The sequence below is a fragment of the Trachymyrmex septentrionalis genome, unplaced genomic scaffold, assembly GCF_001594115.1.
Source record: "Trachymyrmex septentrionalis isolate Tsep2-gDNA-1 unplaced genomic scaffold, Tsep1.0 scaffold22, whole genome shotgun sequence".
NCBI classification, from domain to species: Eukaryota; Metazoa; Arthropoda; class Insecta; order Hymenoptera; family Formicidae; genus Trachymyrmex; species Trachymyrmex septentrionalis.
This window is the reverse complement of record NW_017305375.1, coordinates 6302208-6324110: the sequence shown is the minus strand read 5'-3', so window position 1 is coordinate 6324110 and position 21903 is coordinate 6302208. Positions and strand designations below refer to the sequence as shown.

The window sequence follows — 21903 nt, the reverse complement described above, 5'->3', positions numbered from 1 at the left end:
ACACATTCGGATTGCCTAAATAAAAACTAATGACTTTTGAGAAGTTTGAATCTGAACTAATATCCTCTCATTAAGTTTAGACCAAACCTATAGTTCTTACTTTGTACTTTATTAATCCGTAACTTATGTGGATCTTAGAGATAGACCCTCGGACATTCCCCTAATTTTTAAATAATGATTTTTAATGAGTTGTAAGGAATCATTTCACACAATCTTATTTTTCACACCATTGTTCTATTCATATAGACTAATTATTGTACTGTATTTATGCTAAATTCAAGTATTATAATTTTTTATACTAATTGAAATTTCGAATAACAAATACTTTAAGACTCCTAAAACGGAAAGAACGATTTTGCTGATGTATCTAAAAATTTAGCTAGATATAGACCTGAATATAATTTTGTTAGATCATTAAAATAATTATCTAGAAATGTCAAGCATGATGAGCAATGCTGCAAAAAGTTTTAACGTTCTAGTAATCAACCTAAACGTCATACATAATTATCGCCATTACTTTGATAGCTCAATAAATTTATTCTGAAATTTGTGTCTGAATTTTTAGATACTTTAGCAAAATTGTCCTTTCCGTGCATATGTTTCTTAGCGTTTCACAAAAAATATGTGTTCCTGTTACGGATTAATCTCGAATGAGTCCATTTAGAGCTAAAGATAAGCATAAATGTTCAATACAGTTTAAGTAACATCGCAATTTTTGACACTCATTTCAATCAGGTGACTGATAGCGAGCGCGTGTGATAAGCGCTCGATCATTAACCGAATCATCGAAACGCATGTATAATATGTACGTATCTAGCTGTACAACGCGAATAAATAATAAAGCGACGTTTTCGTCATCGCTGGAAAATTTGCTGGAATTCCATTACAGGATCGATTTTTTTTCGACCGAAGTCGTGTAACATTACACGCGGAATCGTATCCCGTCAGCGAAATAAATCGTAAAGTATTTTGAGAAATAATAAAATTGACAATTTTACGTGAAGCAAAAAGCATATCGTGAAATAAAAGGTGCAAAAACTAAACGAACATCCTCCAATGGCAATAAGGAAAATAATCTGTATCATTTTTATATTGCGTGACGTTTTTTTATTACATCATATATTGTTTTATTGCATTTTTCTTAATATACGATTATTACATGATAGTTTCTTGTTACACGACAGTCTTCCGTCTTAATCATACTGTGAATAATGTTACGTCGTATTATACGTACGTTTAAATTGCATAGAGAGTTACAAAATTGTCGAAAAATATTTTTGAGGATTAATTATATGCGTAATACATAGAATCATACCTAATCATGGGTCGAGAGACAATTTACGTGAAAGAATGTCTTCTTGCTGAGAGCTGAGAGGCAATTTTACGCGATTGCATTCAGGCGAATTAACCGTTACTTTACGACGTTGCAAACTGTAAGCTTTTCCCTACCGCATTTATTTTCAGTCGCATCGCAACTGATTCATCCCAAATGTAATAAATGCTACGAAATTTAAAGGGAACGAAATGAGGCTCAAAAATCGCTTCGGTAGTCTTCCTCAACATATTCTTGTTTGTTCATTACAAAATCTAATTGTTTGGCATATAATACTCTAATTAATCATATTATTCTCACTAAAAACTTTACAACTTTGCTTTTTATGCACGGAAAGAACGATTTGGTTGAAATATTATAAAAACTTAGCTCGATATTTTGCTAGGTCTGAAAATTATTTTGTTGAATTATCGAAATAATTATGTAAGGATCTAAATGATAACAATTAAATTATTGTCATTGTTATTATAATATATCATTCTAGCAATTAGTTTAAGGCCTAGTTCCACAACTCACGGTTAACTCTTAACCGAGATAACTTGTTTCTCATTTCTTTTCAATTCTAGAATTGGAAAGAGACAATGAATAATACATTATAATTATAATAACAATAATTTAATTGTTTATTTAGATCCTTACATAACTATTTCGATATAATTCAACAAAATTACTTTCAGATCTATATCTAAGTTTTGATAAATACATGAGTAAAACCGTCCTTTTCGTATATATACTTGCATATACACCGCATGGGACTATTCTCACAATTTTTTTCAAAACCAGAGTAAATCCACCTGTTCGAATTCTCACTTTGGTGGCAAAATCGCGCGATAAATCCCAGGAAAAATAGTTGAAAACCGATGATTCTATAACGTGGCAGACTTTCTCTGAAGAATTTTTATGGAGGGAACGAGGAAAAAGGTTTCCCTCGCGTTTGCGTTCAGGCGCCTAATACTCGGAAGGGTCGAAAGGAAAGAAAGAGGAAGAGAGGGAGAGAGAGAGAGAGAGAGAGAGAGAGCTCACATTTTTTCCTTCTCGACGTGGTCCACGTGGCCCCGTTGAAAGCGGATGGCGGACTCGTCTCGAATTCGTCGGAGGGAGGACACGTTTTCTCGAAGCTTACATTTTCCCGTGCGCGCGTTTCGGGAAAGAAAGTCCGCGGCGAGGAGGATGAATCACGTATGATAAACACCTGGTGCAAAAATCGATCTGACGTATGATCCGTGATCTCCTCTCCGCGGAGCTAAGATCTGCGAGCGCATCAGGTCAGGTACGCGCGTATACGCGCGAGAGCAGTGCGGATTATTTTTTTTCTTTTTTTTTTTGTTTCCGATCGCTTTCAAAATTCGCGCATCAACGGACTCACCTCGATGTTTCGCAAGCGCGTTATCGCGGCCGATTCACCGCGATTGATAAGCGCGAACGCGTTGCCAGACGTTGCTCCGATACGCTCGATGGCCCCGATGACCCGACGAGACACCCACTCCACTCTATCGTCGTGAACGTACTGACTACTGACGTTTTATACTGATCAACATGCTGGCTGCTGCGAAATCGACGACATCTGGTGACGCGAGATCGCGTAATAAGAAATATGACAGACGACAAGTTCCTAGGAGTGATATAAACACGAAATGTTACTATAAGACGCAAGCCGCGTTCTACAAAAGCGACAGTCAGTTCGAAACCGTAATTGGTTGAAATCGACGAGCAATCTGCCTTTTGTTGTCTCGAGAAACATCAATCGTTTGTTTCGATAATTAAAAATTATAATACTACACATAATACTAATTAATTTATATTTTATCATTAGATTAGAAAATTCTACGTCTCTTTTCGTAAATAATTTTTTTTAATCGTAAACCCACGGTTTTGTCAATATATAAAATTTCTAGATGTATTTTTATCACTGATAAATAAATATTGGTAAATAAAAAATACAATTATAATACAATTAGCATACAATGCATGTTTGCTTTGAAAAAAATAATTACTGTACGATTAAATAAATTAACAATCCGCTATATACATATAATACCAATGTAAGAGATAAGCATCGTAAATCTTCACATGATAAGATCATAAACCTTTTCTTTCTATCCCACCTTTTCGCATTATAAACCGAGAAATATATTTCGTTATCTTGATAGCTTGATTGCGGAGTTCACAACTAATGCTCAGAAATGCTCAGTTCTACCCAGCAAACAAAAATAGATTAAAATGGATTGAAATTTTTTTTCTATCCGAATGCGTATTTTAAATCGCGAATACTTTTTTTTAATTTTAATTGGATTCAATTGGATTCAATTAGATTCAGGATGCGAAACTGGATTGAAAAACTGCATTTCCTATTCAAAATTTTGAATTGAACAGTATTCATAACGCACAGAAAAAGCTAATATTATTTTTAGATTGAAAGGTATAGAGATATGTTCCATGCAATTCCTATAAATGAATAAAAATGCATTCAAGACTGAAAAAAATTCATTTTAACATTCGTGAATTAATATTTCTGAAAATCTGAATCCATTTCAATTCATTTCAATCCATTCTCGTTTGCTTCTCGTATGCTCTTATGTGATTCTCTTTTTCAACTTGTAATACGAGTCGAAATTTATTATGTGTATCTTGAGATAAAAATTACAAAAGTGAATTTATTGAAATATTTATCATTTTGTTGATCAACATCTGTAATTAATTTGTTTACATTTATAATTTTCATCTGTTTCAAAACAAGAAAGTCATCGTAATTAATCCCTTATCGCACGTATGATTAAATGATGAATCTATATGCGCATAAAATAAGAATTCGCTTCTCTTTAAAGTAAGATAACCAATCTTTAAGAAAAAAAACAGGCTATTAAAAAAATCAATATTAATTGTAGTGTGAAATTTTAATAGATAATCATTTTTTGTTACAAAATACACGAACAATATTTTATTATATATTTGTAAATGTTGACTATAGTAACACTTAATATACAAGAACATCACATGAGATCAGAACAAATATCTAGGTTTTTGAGTCAAAAAATCATATTCTTTAAAAATCACATTAAAAATTATTGTATTTATAAATTTACGTTATAAATTTTACATTTATTATTTTTTCACTTATTATTTCAAATTTATTGTTTTAACATTTAAAGGGAAAATTCGTAATCATGTCATTAATTTGGGATAAAATATTGGACTGTTCTTAATTTTGGACGATTTTGTGTGTGTGTGTGTGTGTGTGTGTGTGTGTGTGGATGGGTGTGTGTGTGTGGGTCACCTTACTTTAAAGCCGCTTCGCAACACGCCGACGGCGTGATACGCGGGCCTAGGGGAAAGTTGGACGTCACCCACCGCCGCCGCTAGTTAGTCGCTACTGGCCGCTATTCGACTACTGCCGTCGTCGTCGCCGTCGTCGCTGCTGTCATCGTCGACAGAGCAAAGCGAGCGAAAGAGCTGGTCTTCCTTCCGTTCCGCGCCACGCCGTGTCGTGCCGTGCCGTGCCGTGCCGTGTCGTGCTGTGCCGTGCAGTATCGTGTCACGTAGCAATTGCGACAGGTAGCGTTTTTTCGATCGCGCGACGTCGTGAGACACGCGGCAGGCGAGAAAGAACGAGAGAGAGAGAGAGAGGAGTCTTCGTTCCGTGACTACCGTGAGGCAGAGAAACGCGAGAGAGCTCGCGAGCGGTATACTCGGCGTTGAAGTAGCGCGATAATTCGCAAGTCTCGGACCACCGCTTTTCTCTTCCGCTTCCCTCGATCCGTATTTCGCCCGGCGCGAACATGAATGAGGAATACGACGCGATTGTCCTCGGCACCGGCCTGAAGGAATGCATCCTCTCGGGCATGCTCTCCGTCAGCGGCAAACGGGTGCTGCACATCGACCGCAACAAGTACTACGGCGGCGAGTCGGCCTCCATCACGCCCCTCGAGGATCTGTTCAGGTGGGTACTCGTCGATCGTCTTCCTCGACTTCGCACTTCGGCCCGACCCTTTATTTTTCCTCTTTTATCCTTTCGAAAGGACGAAAATCCAGAGAACGACCATTTGAGGGAAAGTATCGAATTATACGTGATTCTTCGAGCAATTTGACAATATCTGACCATGTCTCCGGACGTTTACGTTACATGAACCCGCCCCTCGTTCTCTCTCCCTTCTTCCTTCTTCCTTCCCCCCCTCCCTCCCCCAGTCGAGAACTGTCGTCGTCGACAGCTGGAGTGACGTGATACAATGCGATCGCGGATATCGATCTCCTTTCCTTCCACGATCGAAACCTTGCTAATAGGTATGCAGGAAACGAAAAACGGAGGATGGAAGAGGAGAGAAGCAAGGAGCGGGCGAAGGAAGAACATTCCCGCTGGGGAAGTGGGAACGTACCGTATCGTCCTTACTGCGCCGCATACGGGTGAGGGGGAAGCGTATCGATTCTCGAGCCCGCATTCTCGCCGCCGCGCGCGAATCGTCTGAACGCGGTCGCGCTTTTGGATTTTCGTCCTCTCCATGATTAACCCTTTTCAGCGTCGGGACGCCAGCCCTCTCGGTTAACGTCCACGGTTTTATTTCTGCACGAAATTCTACACAGTAAGAGAGGATTACGACGCAACTGTTTACGAATCTCGTGCGACTCGCATTCTGCGCAGTGATTATCCACGAAATAAATTCTCATTCTGACGTCGGCGAGATTAGTCGATCTCTCTGTTCTCTGCGTATTGCATTGCATTACACTTTCTACAAACTTTCTCGAAGCAGACTAAAGACTATGATACACAGAAAGAACGTAAGCAGCTTAAAATTGAAGTGTAACAATCATACAGATTCAAATTTGACCTTTTTCCCTTTGTTTATAATTGTGTTAAATAACATAAGCACATCAACATTTGCTGTTGCTTACGTTATTATTAAAGTCTAATGCTTTTTACTGTGTTGACCAATTTACTTATTGCTTGCCTACGCCTTAATCTTATGTCTTTTGTGTGCCATAATCTTAATTGGACGTTAGAGAAGAAGGGATGGAAAGAATACAAAAACTTCAGCTGTGAAGGACAAGATGAAGGTTGACTTTATTTTCGTTTTCTGTATTTGGAATAAAACAAAATGTGCGAAAATACAAAATAGGCTAAAGCCCACACAGAATACATTATTCGACGTTCTGGGAACGTTTTTAAAATGTTTCCAGGAAAATTCTCTACACGTCCTTAGAACATACCTTGGGGATCTATAAGAGATCTGGAGTGGAAAAACTAAACTACGGATTTATTTATTTATATAGTGTTGGAATTTTGGAGCGGAAACGAAACTAACAACTCCGCGTTTAGCTCCGAAGACGTTCAACGCTAATTATGAATTCCGGTCATTACTACTGATTACTCGAATGAAGAGCGGAAAGTTCGGTACTATCGGCCTTCGCAATGATTATACTCGAGTGTAGACAGGAGGGGAGAAAAAAAAGAGTACCGCCCTCCCCTCCGAAAGAACCGCTCGATCGAACATTGCGAAATCGTTAGCGGAGCTGCCGTTTAATAATTTGACTCCGCGTTAAATTCTAAATTTTTCTCAGCGACTTTCGTTGTCGTAATTTCGCTTACGGTTCTGAGACATCATTCTCTATTTCGATAATTTGATTCACTGCGATATTCCGCACTGGCGCTTCTTAACTGTACTCTCTGTAAATCTCTTAATCTTTCCCTCCTCTCTGAACAACATACATTTTGATTTTGCTTTAAGTATAAAAAGGAGAATATTTTTCATTACTTCTTTGCAATAAAAATTTATATTGATATTGTTGTAGAGAATATTTAAAAGCAAAGTATGAATTAAAATTATTACAACAAAAGAAGGAAATTTTATTAATTAGATCGATTTTATATCTCTATTTTCGAACAGTTAAGTTTTTATTTAATATATATACTTCTTTGCAATTACGTTTATTTTTATCTCTAGTTTTGCTCTTGCTCTTTTCACCTTTCCTTCAAACTTTCATACTTTTTGTTTATCCTTATTTGTTTTCTTTCGCAACTTTTATTTGTTTCTGTTATTATTTTACAGTTTTGTAAATTATTTGCGTTTTTCAACGATGCATGTAACGCGAATGTATTGATTTCGCCCTTGTCAATATCCTTGATTATTGAAAATACCCGAGATAGGCGACAATGTAATGTACAAAAACCGACATGATATTCGTCGATTACACTTCAACGTACATATATACATTACATTTCAACCCATATATACAAAGATATAAGATATCCACACGTGTCACGTGTCAATTTATTGCTTATCGTACGAGAGGCAATTTTTCTATAATTCTCAACGACTTTATGCGAAATACTGTTCTCGCATTTATCGCGTTACGGCAATAATTACGCAGGAAATACGATCGAATTTCAAATCACCACCGCAATTACTTTCTCTTTTCTTCTCCTATTACATGTACAATTTCTTCCGCGAGATTTCCGTATTACGCTGAATATCCAGCTTCTATCGCATTGATCCTTTAAGTCTGAATTTCATAGTGGAAACCATTGCTTTTTAAACCTCCTGAGTAGTCAATACATCCATATTGAATCATGATGTCAGAAACGAGAAATGATACGTCAATTTTTATTACGTGTCATTTATAAATAAAAATAATTTAGATAAAAAAACAAAATGATGAGATTGCTTTAAAACATTTGAAAAAATGGACGAAAACTGTGCTTATTCTCCCTAATAGTCAATAAATAATCGTAAAAAGTGATAAAAGGCACATGTAAGTGAAAATAAGCTACGCGTACGCATTAAATAAAAATACTTTATGTGCTTTTTATAATTATTATTTTATGATTATTCACTGACTGTCAGAGGGGATAAGTTAGTTTTTCGTCCATTTTTACAAATGTTTTAAAATAATCTCATTATTTTGTTTTATCTAAATTGTCTGTATAAATGACATATAATAAAAATTAATGTGTCATTTGTCACTTCTGATGTCACGATTCAATATGGCTGTGATGACTGTTCAAGAGGCTTAAATATACTTTAAGTTAAATATTTCTATAACATAGAGAAAAAATATTGTTATGTTAAATATTCATTTAGATAATTAGCAATTTTATTGAATATTCACTAATTCTAATTTTTATTTATTTATTTATAGAATTTTCTTGACGTTACAGTGGAAGCTGGACATTCTGAGCTAAACGAAAACGCTATTCGACGCAATGGATAAGAGAGGAAAGAGATAATGCTTAAGATAACACTGTTTTACGTTGTTTTTCACGTTCCTCTGATTTCATCGCAGCACTCTCTTGACCGCATGGTAATCGCATAAAAAAAAGCGCGATGTCAAAAGTTCGCGATTAAGGTCTTGTACTTCTCGACTTTCCTCTACTTTCTGTCCTTTCGCTGCTGTCTAGGGTCTGTATTCTGTTGAAGAGGTGCGACGTCACCTGAAAAGCACGGATATCCTGTTGCCGACAACTTGATACCGCCCGTTATGTTCCCTCGTACATCCTCGGCATCGCGTGAACATGAAAGTCTGTCGAGGAAAAGAACTTTACTACTCATCTGTATGTAGATGGAAAGCGGAACGACGGCCGTTCTAAAGATTGTACGTAATTACGTGCCTCGTGTAAAAAAAATGCGAGAAATGCACGTTGAATGCCGCGACACGCTAGTTCTGGTGGACCTTTCGTCTATCTACGGTTGTCTCACAACTGCGAATGTGAATCCAATAAATCCGTATAAGTAAAAGAAGTAATTAAGATGCGAATAAATCACTGTTGTTGCGCAATGGTCATTTCGCGTGTTAAGAACGATGAAATTTAAATGAGGGTCAAGATGAATCTAAGACGAAAATAAAACTAATCGATATGGATGATCGTAAAGAATAGTCGGATGAACTGTAGAACGTATTTACGTAGAAATGTTTCTACGGTGTCGCACCTTACGTCATTGCGACAAAGAAGTCAATAACGAAAAGCGATTAACACAAACTCTCAATAAATTATATGTCGCACATGGTAATTTGTCTATCACTGTCAATAAATTATTGTCCTTGGAGTCACATCGCGTTCGCAATATTGCTCAATTGTTATTTACGAACGAATTTTCAACGTATGCGACGATTGCAGATTCGTAAATAATATAACACCTCGTGTCGCAGCAACCTCGTATAAAAATAATTTTCTCTGATAATTCACAGTCGCGGTTTCTGATCGCAGATAAAGACTACGGAAGCGGAAGTCCGACTCAAATCTTTTAATTACGAATGATGGAAATCATTGACTAACTGGTCTTCGTAGTTTTATTTTTCTACATATATATTTTCTTGATTTGATTCTATCATTCAAAATTTCTTCCATGATATATTCCATAAGAAAATTAAAAAACGAGGAAAGACATTTAACATCCTTAATTTATTTTAAAAAGCTATTACTTTAATTAAATATAATTGTACCTAATTTCACGTTATCTTTGTTGCCAATACTTTTAAAAGGCTGTAGTACATACATTTGTATAGATTAATTATCGTAGATATCCGCTTTTAATTATCCTGTATTACGTTGTTTAGTAAATTCAAGGCTCCATCGCCGGACGAGAGCTATGGCCGCGGTCGGGATTGGAATGTTGACTTGATACCCAAATTCTTGATGGCAAATGGTCTTCTCGTGAAGCTACTCATTCATACGGGAGTGACGCGTTACTTGGAGTTCAAGTCAGTGGAGGGCTCGTATGTATACAAGTCGGGCAAGATCTCAAAGGTACCAATCGACCAGCAGGAGGCCTTGTCTAGCGACTTGATGGGTCTGTTCGAGAAACGGCGGTTCCGCAGCTTCCTTATGTGGGTGCAGAACATGCAGGAGGACGATCCTAAGACGTGGGATGGTTTTGACCCCTTCAGTAACAGTATGAGTGCACTGTATAGCAAGTTTAGTCTTGATAAGAATACGCAGGACTTTACTGGACACGCGTTAGCATTATACAGGTAATAATTGACAAATGTTGACTTCGTAGAGCGAATGTTTTGTGAAAATTAAAAGAATTCATGAAACAAATGATATCGTTTTTTTTTCATTATTTTAAAGTGTGTTTTATATAGAAATATATATATTTGCCAAATATTTATACATTCATTTTTAAAGAGTAATAATATCTGTGTTTTAATTAGGGATGACGACTATATAGGCCAAACTGCGATAACCACTATCAGAAGGATTAAACTATACAGTGACAGTTTAGCGCGGTACGGAAAATCACCATATCTCTATCCGATGTATGGTCTGGGTGAACTTCCTCAGGGATTCGCTCGTCTTAGCGCTATTTATGGTGGCACATACATGCTGGACAAACCGATTGACGAAATCGTTATCAAGGATGGCAAGGTTGCAACTTTTGCGTTTACCATAGCTTTGCACTCAGTCATTGAAAATTAATTGTTGTTTCACACAGGTGGTCGGCGTCCGTTCCGGCGATGAGGTAGCTCAATGCAAACAAGTTTTTTGTGATCCTACATACGTATCTGATCGCGTGAAGAAGGTCGGTCAAGTGATAAGATGCATATGCTTAATGGATCATCCTATACCTAGCACAGCTGACGCATTATCCACACAAATTATCATTCCTCAGAAGCAGGTAATTGATAAATTTTATCTCGCGTGTATATAAAATTATATTATTTGAACTCTTTTGCAGTTTCTTCTTTAACTTTAATATTCTAAAAATCTTTCTCAATTAAGATCTAACAAAATCTTTAAATCATTTATTCGCGCATATAGATATAAATTTGTTAATATAATATTTGTAAGCTTTGTTCTGCATATATTTTTAATCAAATACTTCTTTCCTTAGGTCGGTCGTAATTCTGACATATATGTGTCTCTCGTGTCGCACACTCATCAAGTTGCAGCAAAGGGCTGGTTCATTGCCATGGTTTCGACCACGGTGGAGACGAAGAATCCTGAAGTTGAGATTAAGCCTGGTCTGGACTTGCTCGGTCCGGTTAAGCAGAAATTTATTAGCATCTCCGACTACATGGTGCCGGTGGACGATGGTCTCAACAGCCAAATATTTATATCCACCAGCTATGATGCTACCACACACTTTGAGACTACCTGCTTAGACGTGCTCGACATATTCAAGCGCGCCACCGGTGAGGAGTTTGATTTTAACAAGGTCAAGCAAGAACTCGGCGACGAGGATCAGTAACCGTAATTATGGAATGCGCGCGAGCATGTACACACGACATTATGGGGAAATCAAAGCGCCCAGTGTATTTGCGTATTCGAGTAAAAAGGAAACATCACTCGACGATTGCCGACTGCGTCGGCATGCGACAGTGTCTCAAGGCAGATATCATGGAACAAGTCACGCTGCGAGCAGACCTGTGCCTAATTATGTAGATTCTTTTTGATAGAGGATGAAAAACGGAAACAAAAAAGTTGACTAAATTCTCTCTATCAAATTTCTCTCTCCGTTTCACTACCTTCCTAATCTCGTTCTGCTGTTCCGACACAGTCCTATCCGAAGCGCATGAATTTTCCACACTCACACGGAAAAGAATTCTCGGACTCTATTTCTACGATTTCGAACACCGAATTATATAAGGTTAGATTCAATTAAATTTATATTTTACACGAAACATGAATCCAATCTGCCAATATACATTCGAAAGAGAATAAAAAAAGGCAAATAAAGATATTAAAACGTCCGTTATAACGTGTATACAATACTTATGTACCATATTTTAATATATCGAAATAAGTGAAACGTTTATCGGCAGATTAAATTGTACAGAAAAACTACAGGTATTGTAACAACATGATAATATTGCTACAAAGGCTGCAATATATTGTTAACTAATAATTGAACTTTACAATGTAAATCTCATATCTCTGTTTAGATTAGCACCGGTAATTTCTAGATATAGAAATATTTCTGACAAGTCTCGGTTGTTGTGGAAAAGTTTATCTATATTTGGATGTTAATTTTAGGTTGTCTAAGTTGCATTTATAGTTTCGAACAAAATAATCGAACAATAATATAGTTTTATACGAATTGCTAAATGACAGGCATAGGTATTCATTGACTTTCCCTTGCTTATTAATCGTGTAGCAAAAATAGGAGTAGCAATATATAATGCGTTATTCGATGTATATTCGCGTATATGATTGTAACTATGTTTCATCTTCCATATCCGTTTTTCTCATTAAAGAAACGCTCGTTTAGGAAACAAATCGTAACTATCGATAGCACGATTAGACATCTTCAACTTCAACGTACGTTCAGAAACAAAATTAGGAATAGAGAAGTCGCATGCTCATGTACGCTTGAGACAAAATTTATGGTAAATGGGGAGAAAAAAATGAAAAAAAAAGAACGAACGAAGGTCGATACCGAAATATTAAAACAAAGAATATCCGGAGCGGCCAAGCATTTCATTATAGATATATTATAGATCTATATAGTATATATATTATATATTACAAAAAAGTATATGTATACATATATATATAAATATGAGAAAATGGAGTCGTTGAAATATTGTTGTTTCGTGTGAGCTTGAGATCCGGACTACTTCATTTGCATTATAAATCATTGTATCGTTACCTGATAAGGAAAGGACAAGTGAGCGCGAACATGTACATCGATCAATTCATTAACGATATGTGTGTCGGAGAAGAAACCGTTTTTCTAGATTCACGTTTTGTTTGCACTCTCGCATGGGTTACGACGGGCACACGCAATTTCACATTACATAAGAAAATCTGGTGGGAAACTGGTATACTCAGATAATGTGGACACTTGTCTCAACTGCAACAGATACGTCATTATCCATCAACTTGTAACACGAGAGCTGAATGGAATAAACAATATTGTATTAACCGTGTACCTTTGCAATTCCGACTAATCTCTTTTTAAACATCGAAGGATGCGAGGAATCTAATATGAATAGTCACATTCAGTGCGCATTTCCATATATTATATCATATTTAACTAAGTTTCAAAACATATAAATGATTGTCTCTACATCCCAAGACTGCAAGATCGTTATGAACAATTGGCGAAGAAAATGTTTCGCCGGGAAGTTGCTTGGTCGCTAACAATTTGCCTTCTAGAAGATCAAATACTTTAAAGATGCCGTCTGTACATGCTACAAACATATATCCATCTTCGCACCAAGTAGTCGCAAAAATCGGTGATTGCAGTTGTAATGTATATTTCAATTTTGGCTCATTTTCTTCAATTATTCTTTGTGGCATTTCGAGACAATATAGATTTTTATTATGACTAGCTAATATGATGTGCTCATCACTCGTAAAATTGGGAGTCCATATCACAGGGTACGAAAATACATTGCCATATATCGCATACCGCCACATCTACAATAATAAAAATCGATAGAACACGTCGAGCAACAAAAGAAAGATGTACATTTACCTGACAATCGGTTTCGATATCGAAACAATACAGGGTTCCATCTACAGAACAAAATAAAGCGTATCCAGTCCGAAGCACAACAGGCGCAACAAATATCGGATTCTGCAATTTACGTTTCCATATAATCCGTCCTGAAGATTGATGTAAAGCCAAGCATGAGCCATCTAATGTTCCGAATAGAACCGAAGTCGATTGTTGATGCAAACAACCGGTAGCACAAATTCCACCTTGACTCGCTTTAGTTTTCCAAATTTGAATACCATCCTGTAAATGATTTGTCTCTTGATGCTTTATATTTTACTTAGTAAAGCACACATTATTTATCGTATAATTTTAATTAATTTATTGTTAATGATATCGAGATGTAGTAATATCGTAATAGTACTTGATTTAAAAACGTCGCCTACCTCCGTCGAGAGACAATATATATTAAAGTCATAAGACCCCACAAATATCTTGTTCCCTTGTGTACACATTATCGCCGTGCATTTAACCATGTCCTGTGTTTGGAACTTCCAAATTATATCACCAGTTTTTAAATGGATACAATAAATGTATCCATCGTAACAGCCTGCAATTAAAAACATATAATTTGCTAAATATTAATAATTAAATTGCAATATCAATATGGGGCTTACCTACAATTCCACGAAAATCAGCTAGAATTAAAACAGAGGCTTCTATTCTGTTTGGTAGTTTTATTTCATATGACACATCGGTTTTTAACAAATTAACAGTACATATAATGCCGGAATGTGAAGCAACTGTAGCGTACAGTTCTGTTCTAAAAAAATTAATGATAGTTTTATATTAACATTATTTTGGATTTCACTTCCTGAAATATTGATAAAGAATTATCTTTGTATATTTTATTAAAAAATAATTTTCTTTAAAATCATTCTTACACGGAATAACGATATATAGTTGGTGAGGCATCGACGCATTTCTGCAAATTGTAAGTTTTTAATATCTCAATGTTTGATATATTTTTTAAAAGGGATTTGATATTTTCTTCTTTTTTTAATGTATCATTATAAGTTTTCCCCCTGCATTTATACCAACGATAAGAATGCTTCTCATTTGATACTAGTGGAAAATTCTTTTGCGATTGTTTTATTACATACTCTTCTGTATTAAGTATCTTCTTAGTATCTTTATTAAATATCTTATCATTAACAGACATATCGATGGAACCAATAACAGCTTTGTCGCAGTCTCGACTAATTAAAATACTCCTGATGTAACTGATGCACTGGTCGAATGTAAAATCTTTCAACAACATTCCAATTAATTCAGGAAATTCTATATTAAAGGCTTGAGTGACAGCGCTTGAGATTTGAAGCGCTGCTATTGATGTACCTCCTGACATTAAAAAGCCAGCGTCTCTGGATTTTATGTGATTGTTCCACAAGTTTTCAAATATTTCATTAATGTATAAGTTATTTACACTATCAATTTCTATTTCAGAATTCCTACATATTTCTCTCAATGATGTCTGGCAAATCTTTCCACTAGTAGTAAAATTAAAGCGTTCTACTATGATTATCTTGTCAGGCTTATAGATAGCAGGTAATAACTTTAAATGCGATATTATATCGTCTCTCAATTTAGAAAATTCTTTTTTTGTGTCTGTAATGGATAAACATAGATATAATTTGTGACGCTCTACGTCCCAAAATGCAACACAATTTCGTACAAAACTTAATTCCGTCGTAACTCTCTCAAGCTCTTGTAAGTTCATCTTGTTTCCAAATCTTTTTACAATATTATTTCGTCTTCCTCTATAAAATATTCTACGTTGATCATCTACCTAGAAAATCAGAAATAACAAAGATGAATAGACTCATCTTTATTATTGAAAACAATCTTGGACAAATTAAATTATGAAACTAATATCTAAATTCTAAGCAAAATCGTAATATATTCTCGTAACACTTGTAAGAACTTACAAGTGTTTATAACTGTATGCAGTATCTTTACAGATAGTTTATTAAAAAAATCATTAGATATTTACAAATGATCGTACATCTTACAGTATAAAATTATAAAATCTCAATCATAAATTCTTATATGTCTTATGAGAACAAATTACGGGCTTGATTCTGCTTAGAATTGATCCATAGAATTAATCTCTAAATAATTTACTAACAAAACTTACGGAAACAACGTCACCAGTATCGCGAAAAACTGGTTTATTCAGATCTTCTTCAGATTCATTTCCAACAATGCAAATTCTAGTGGTACTTCCTATATTGAAAAACGTGTGAAATAATAGTTTATATGAAAATCAGTTTTATAAAAAATATTTCACACACATTTATAATGTTCAAAACTAACCAATATAAAGAGTGCCATTGCCTCTAATTGCTATTTCATTATCTTCATTTCTGATTTGAAATATAGTTTCTGATAAAGGTTCACCTAAACAAGGCTCATCTACATTGTTTTTGACAATTTCATTAATACTAGACCAACATGATACTTCGGTTATACCATAAATATTAAACAATCGTGTTGTATTTCGTGGATGACTAGCTTCTGAAAGTAATTTCATGCTAGGAAACGATTCTCCACCCAAAAGAAGAATTCTTAGCTTAGAATCTTTGTCCAAAATTGTTGTTTTCAAGCGTTCGGTAGACCATTGATGGAAGAGAAGTGATGGAGTAATTTGAAGAACTGTTACACGAGCATGGAATATTTTTTCTAAGAGCCTAAAACATATTTATATTTTTTTACTGTTAATTCTATTATTTTTTGGCATTTGTTTATTAACATGGATTTATTAATATTTAAAGATATCCACCTGACAGTTTCATTCTTTAATGCTTTCGAAACCATAAATAGAGTTGCAGCATAACAAAGATTTAAGAAAATTTCAATAATACTAGGATCAAAAGTAAAATTTGTTAGTTGTGCTATTTTATCAGAGCTCGTTATATCTAGAATTTTCTTCAAATCCACAATATTAGGCAATATACATGAATGGGGTACTTTGACAACTTTTGGTGTTCCAGTCGATCCCGAAGTGGCAATTGCATATGCAAAATGATACCATCTTCTATTATAATTTTCTTGGACGTCTACTAATTTTGTTAAATATATCGACTGTTCATGAATATTAAAGAGATGTATAATATTTCTGTTGGATGTTACAGATGTTGTAAAAATGTATTTTACATTTAAAGAAGTAAATATCTCTGTATATGTCGCTGGATCTGTAGGTACATTGAAGAAAGCATGTCCGCTATTAAGGATTCTGTCAAAATATAAGTTCAATATAAATATCCAGAACAATGAATTATCTAATTAAATATATCAGATAAAAATAATGGTATTTTACCCAAGCATTAAAGAAGGTACACAGTACTCCAAAATATCGAAGTCAATACCAATAAATTCGGGACATAGTATATGTTTTAAATGATTAGAAACTATTTCTTTTGCTGCTTTTAGTTCTCTGTAACTTATAATTTTAACGTTTTCTAAATCATGATATTCTATAACTGATTTGTCAGGATAAAGCCAATTGCATTCATTGTGTAAAGTTTGTGGACCATTTCTATCATTTTGTGTTTTTAATCTTTCAATACAATTAGCTAAAAAAAAAAACGTGAGAAACTCGATGAATACATCGTTTAAATACAATACTCGTATACATTTAGAAACAAATGATTTATATCACAAATAAAAATATAATTATTACGTACAAATAGTGCTTATATCAATACTCACTTGTTTGACTCATAGTATAGATTTTACGTATCCATTAACATTACATTTAAAAAATGTATTCTTCTAACGATTATTGTTAGTAAAAAATTTTTTTTCACATAATACAAATAAAATAAGGAAATATTAAACATTTATTTAAATTGAGCCCATTGTAGGTTATGTTTTGACGTTGAGGTTAGGAGACATGGTTCTCAACTTGTAATCTTACAAATTGCATGTAAATGTGAAAGTTATAAGAAAAGAATCGTAACTAGTAACTTTAATATTGACTAAGTTTTTATATTTAAAAATTTAGCTTTTTTTCTAAGGATTTGAAAGATGTAACAGAAAGTAAATAATTAAAAGTATAAATAATTACTTTTAAATTTATTTTTAATACCATTAAACACACGTATATATAATATGTTCTTAAATATAAATTTATAATATTATATTATCTAAAATTATCAGCGTTGTCTAAAGTCATATGCTAGAAGCTTGTAAATAAGATTCAAAATATGTTGTCCTTGGATATCGGTAACATTCAAAGGTTTTATTAAATTTTAAGAACGAAGTATAAACAATATATCCCATAAAATACAAAAAAATTTTTCATACATGAATATGTATAAATATGTATAAATATGTATAAATATGTATAAACATGCATAATATGAAATATGTATATGATTTGAGGTGAGGGGGAGGAGGGTTGGTCTAAATAATTACCAAAAATAATTAAAAGGTTAATTTTCACACTATTTATTTTAGAAAAAATCAAGTTTAAAAAAATAAAAAAAAATGTTTATACAAAATTATGCATAATTTTGTATGTAATTATACATGAGGAATATTTGATTTTGACTATAGTTAATTAGGATTTTGTCCATTTTCATAAAAATTTTCACATAAAAATTTCTTAAAGTAATGGAGTTCCAGTTAAGTTCGACATCTAGTAACGCAATAATTATTTAACATTCAAAGTTATTCGCGACCATAAAAAATTGTGATTTTTTAATTTCTCACACCATTCATTCTCCTTGTGCATTTGTTCTTCTTCAGAAGCTGTAACGTCGTTCTCGATATTGAAAGTTTTGCGAATTTCTTCAGGTGTCTTGCCTTTAATTATACAAGTATTTGTAACTTGTATTAGTAACAGTTTTGTACATGATCTTTTCTAGTGTTGCAGAATTTACATTTGGCAATGGTATAACTTTTTTCTCAACTTCATCGAGATTTTCCAACATAGTCTTCATATTCGCTTTGCTATTTTAACATCAATCTCGAATATTTCGCCATCAGAGCTTTATAACTTTATGTAAGGCATCTATATAAAAACAGATTTAGTTATAGACAATACAGACCAAACAAAGTAATATTTTAATAAGAGGACTCTCTACAATACTTTTAAAGATTTTTTTATAAACTGAGAGTAGTACTCTGAGTACCCCGAGTAATTAAATACCTTTTTGATCGCAGAGAATGAATTAACGTCGATTCAGATTTCAGGCGTAAACGTTTATTAGTTCGTTGCTCGTCGCTATTTGTACGTACGCGTTTTCTCCTTTGTCGCGTTACTATACTTTCTCTTTTGATCCTTTCGTGACCTTTCTTCAGTTTTGATTTACGATAATTCTCGACTAACAGATGTCCCTCGCTACTTGTTCGGTTTGTTCCCGCTTTTTTTTAGAAGTCTGTTCTTTCTAGCTGAACTTCTTGCACGGTACATCTCTTTTCTCTGTTTTTCTTCGTGGAGAAAAAAGAAAGAAAGATGAACTTTGTTTAGCAAAAAGGATAGTCCTTAAATCCGGATCTACAATAGGTGTTTTAAGTCTTAAGTCATAAGAAACTGACCAATTACAGCCGAATGTGAGAAGAATAATCGACTGTTATTCGTCCATTCCTTATTATGGCTTAAGGCTTAAAAATATATTGTAGATCCGGGCTTAGGGGATCCTAAAGTGAATCTGTTGATCAATTTTTCCAAACAAGTATTCTTCTAACTGTCTTTACAGATTAAAAAATTCTTCTCCATAATTAAAGTATGAACGATAATGTAGTCCAAACCGGTCGACTTTATGTCAAAAAACGAAAAAAAGTTGGAAAATTATAGTTTTGTTACCGACTTTTAACGTTGACTTGTAATAAAATTTGCTTTACATACGAGCTTTATACTTTGTACATATAAAACAATCTTAGTTCGGACTAAAGATTACATGAACAATTAATGTTGAATACTTACCCAGACAACACACATAAATATTTCTAAAATTTATTTTCAATATTTTTGTAGTCTTAGATTGCACAGATCATAAACATTTATTATAAATATATATATTATAAATATATTATGAAATATTTATTGTAAATGCTATGAAAATATTTAATGAGACATTGGGTGCATTTAGTACTACAATCGCTCACTGAGCGCTTAGTGAGCTTTTGCACCTGTTTGATCTATATTTTTTGATCTATTGGAAAGTGCCAATTAGTACAGCACTTTAAAGTTACCTTTATATTTTTGACATATACTACCGATATTAAAATACTTATATTAGACTTATTACCTGTATTATCGAATATGCATTACGACGAAGTTGTTGAATTTTGCATGTTTCTACGTGTATGTAGATTTTGCATATCGTATTTCTCTCTGCGTGTAAATTTCAATAACGCGTGTTATCTCCGCGTTGCTCGATTCCCGATAGCTCCGCTATTTTAGTCCTCAACTACTTTTACAATTAGGAGATAATTTTTCTATGTCTCTTTTTGACTACAAAAATTCACTTTTTGAAGTTGTTAAAAACAATCTTAAAGAGATATCCCCAAATTTACACTTCAACATAAGAAACACTATCATTCCTTTACTAAAAAACTTTTTAATTTCTTCTTGGGTACCGAAAGACAACCCAGTGATTAGAAAATTACATAATTGATTCTTAGCAACAAAAAATAAATTTATTTTTGATAAGATGAATATGATTTTTACGAAAGTCGATAAGGGCAACATTACAAATCAAAGATTGTCATGAACAAAAACATATATACACAAAAAATTCATCTAAATCTCAATGACCAAGATATTTATATCAAAGCGAAGAAGAATACAATTAATTGATTAAGTGATTTGTTCATGAATTGAAAGAAAAAGAAATTTATATTAAAGATGACATACAAAAAATTGATTATTAGTGATGAAAATCTACTTTCCGTGCACTTCCGAAAGTTCATAAACCGGAATGCCCACTCAGAATCATAATCTCTTCTCACAGCCCGCTATATAATCTAGTAGGTTTTTTATACGACATTTCTAGTAACATTTTTAAACCTTTCAGTACTATAGGTAATAGTTTTCAGTTAGTTAAAAAATTAGAAAACATATACATTTCAATTTTTCTTTGTAATGATGTAAATTTTCTTTTCATAAATGTTCCATTGGATTTAGCAGTAAAAAGTGTATCAAATAGATGGACTTATTTAAGAAGAAAAATACATTCCAAAGGGCGAATTTATTAAAGCTTTAAATTTGATTCTAAATTCGATTTATTTTCAATTTGATAATTGTTTTTATAAACAGAAGCTTAGTACTCCTATACGATTTTCACTTTCTCAGATCATGGCAGATTTAGTTTTATAAAACCTAGAAACCATAGCCTTAAGGAAAATATAGGCATTGCTTTATCTTTTTATTTAGATATGTGGACGATGTTATGATGGCTGCACCATCAGATATGGTGGAAAATGTAAAAAAAATTTTTGACTCATTCCATCCTAGAATTTAATTTCACGACTGGAATTGGAGAAAATTTGATTAATTTTTTAGATATCACTATCATTAATAATAATCATTTAGAATTTGATTGATACCAACTCACGTTTTCAGGCAGGTATCTTAACTTTTTTTCGGCACATCCTTTGTCTTATAAAACTATAATGGGAATGTTTTTGGTTGTCGCATCCTAGATACCATGACAAGAATCTTAAATTTGTAATAAACACACTGCTAGAGAATGACTATCCTCCTAAATTTATTTTTGAGACTATAAATTCAAGATTAAAAGCATTAATTCACAAAGGCACAAAATAATATTCGAATTCCCCGGAACAAGAACGAATACTTCTTGATTCCTATTTCCGTATATTCAATCTTGTATTCAGGAACATTATCAGGAACTTGAACATGAAACTAGCTTTTTTCAGTATGAATAAGCTTGGAAGATTTGTGAAAGTTCATAAAGACGTTCTCCCGAGAGACTTAAATAGGAATGTGGTCTATAAAATCGGTTACAAAGATTGTGACGCGACGTATGTAGGATAAACTGGCAGAAAGCTAAAAACGAGAATACTAGAACATCGCCGTCAAATTAATAGTTCCAGTGGCACTAGATCGGTCATTACTGACCACAGACTTTCATCGAATTATGACTGACTGGGAGAACGTCAAAATTT

General features: G+C 33.8%; 3 protein-coding genes across 7 annotated transcripts in view; 1 reads left to right on the top strand and 2 right to left on the bottom strand.

The window, feature by feature from the left end:
• Positions 1-2867, bottom strand: part of LOC108748354 (probable phospholipid-transporting ATPase VD) — a 24855-nt gene extending 21988 nt beyond the window's left edge. For 2 of the 4 annotated variants that reach the window (XM_018486456.1, XM_018486459.1), the window contains exon 1: positions 2357-2867. The gene's annotated coding sequence lies outside the window, so the exon portion shown is untranslated. The remainder of the gene's footprint in view (positions 1-2356) is intronic. The other 2 variants (XM_018486457.1, XM_018486458.1) reach the window with 2 other exon arrangements.
• Positions 2868-4724: 1857 nt separating this feature from the next.
• LOC108748383 (rab GDP dissociation inhibitor beta) lies at positions 4725-12713 on the top strand. Its single transcript, XM_018486523.1, has 5 exons — positions 4725-5270; positions 9878-10291; positions 10475-10688; positions 10756-10938; positions 11155-12713. The coding sequence occupies exons 1-5, from the start codon at positions 5110-5112 to the stop codon at positions 11509-11511; spliced, it is 1329 nt and encodes a 442-aa protein (XP_018342025.1). The 5' UTR covers positions 4725-5109; the 3' UTR covers positions 11512-12713.
• A 131-nt stretch (positions 12714-12844) lies between these two features.
• Positions 12845-17503, bottom strand: LOC108748382 (acyl-CoA synthetase family member 4). 2 transcript variants are annotated; one of them, XM_018486521.1, is made up of 10 exons: positions 17476-17503; positions 17084-17339; positions 16547-16999; positions 16081-16454; positions 15902-15990; positions 14649-15553; positions 14382-14527; positions 14151-14314; positions 13744-14007; positions 12845-13685 (listed from the first exon to the last, which is right to left on the bottom strand). In XM_018486521.1, the coding sequence occupies exons 1-10, from the start codon at positions 17486-17488 to the stop codon at positions 13296-13298; spliced, it is 3054 nt and encodes a 1017-aa protein (XP_018342023.1). In that variant the 5' UTR covers positions 17489-17503; the 3' UTR covers positions 12845-13295. The 2 variants fall into 2 exon arrangements, with proteins under 2 accessions (XP_018342023.1, XP_018342024.1); XM_018486522.1 differs by lacking the exon at positions 12845-13685 and having other exon boundaries at positions 13833-14024.
• Between the last annotated feature and the right edge of the window lie 4400 nt (positions 17504-21903).

Excerpts from the sequence above, each read along its gene's own strand:
- LOC108748383 (XM_018486523.1), top strand. The coding sequence starts at position 5,110 with ATGAATGAGGAATACGACGCGATTGTCCTCGGCACCGGCCTGAAGGAA. Across the intron at positions 10,689-10,755 it reads TCGTTATCAAGGATGGCAAG|GTGGTCGGCGTCCGTTCCGG; the intron begins GTTGCAACTTTT and ends TGTTTCACACAG. Across the intron at positions 10,939-11,154 it reads TTATCATTCCTCAGAAGCAG|GTCGGTCGTAATTCTGACAT; the intron begins GTAATTGATAAA and ends TTCTTTCCTTAG.
- LOC108748382 (XM_018486521.1), bottom strand. Across the intron at positions 15,554-15,901 it reads ATACTGGTGACGTTGTTTCC|GTAGATGATCAACGTAGAAT; the intron begins GTAAGTTTTGTT and ends CTGATTTTCTAG. Across the intron at positions 14,315-14,381 it reads TGATTTTCGTGGAATTGTAG|GCTGTTACGATGGATACATT; the intron begins GTAAGCCCCATA and ends TTTTAATTGCAG.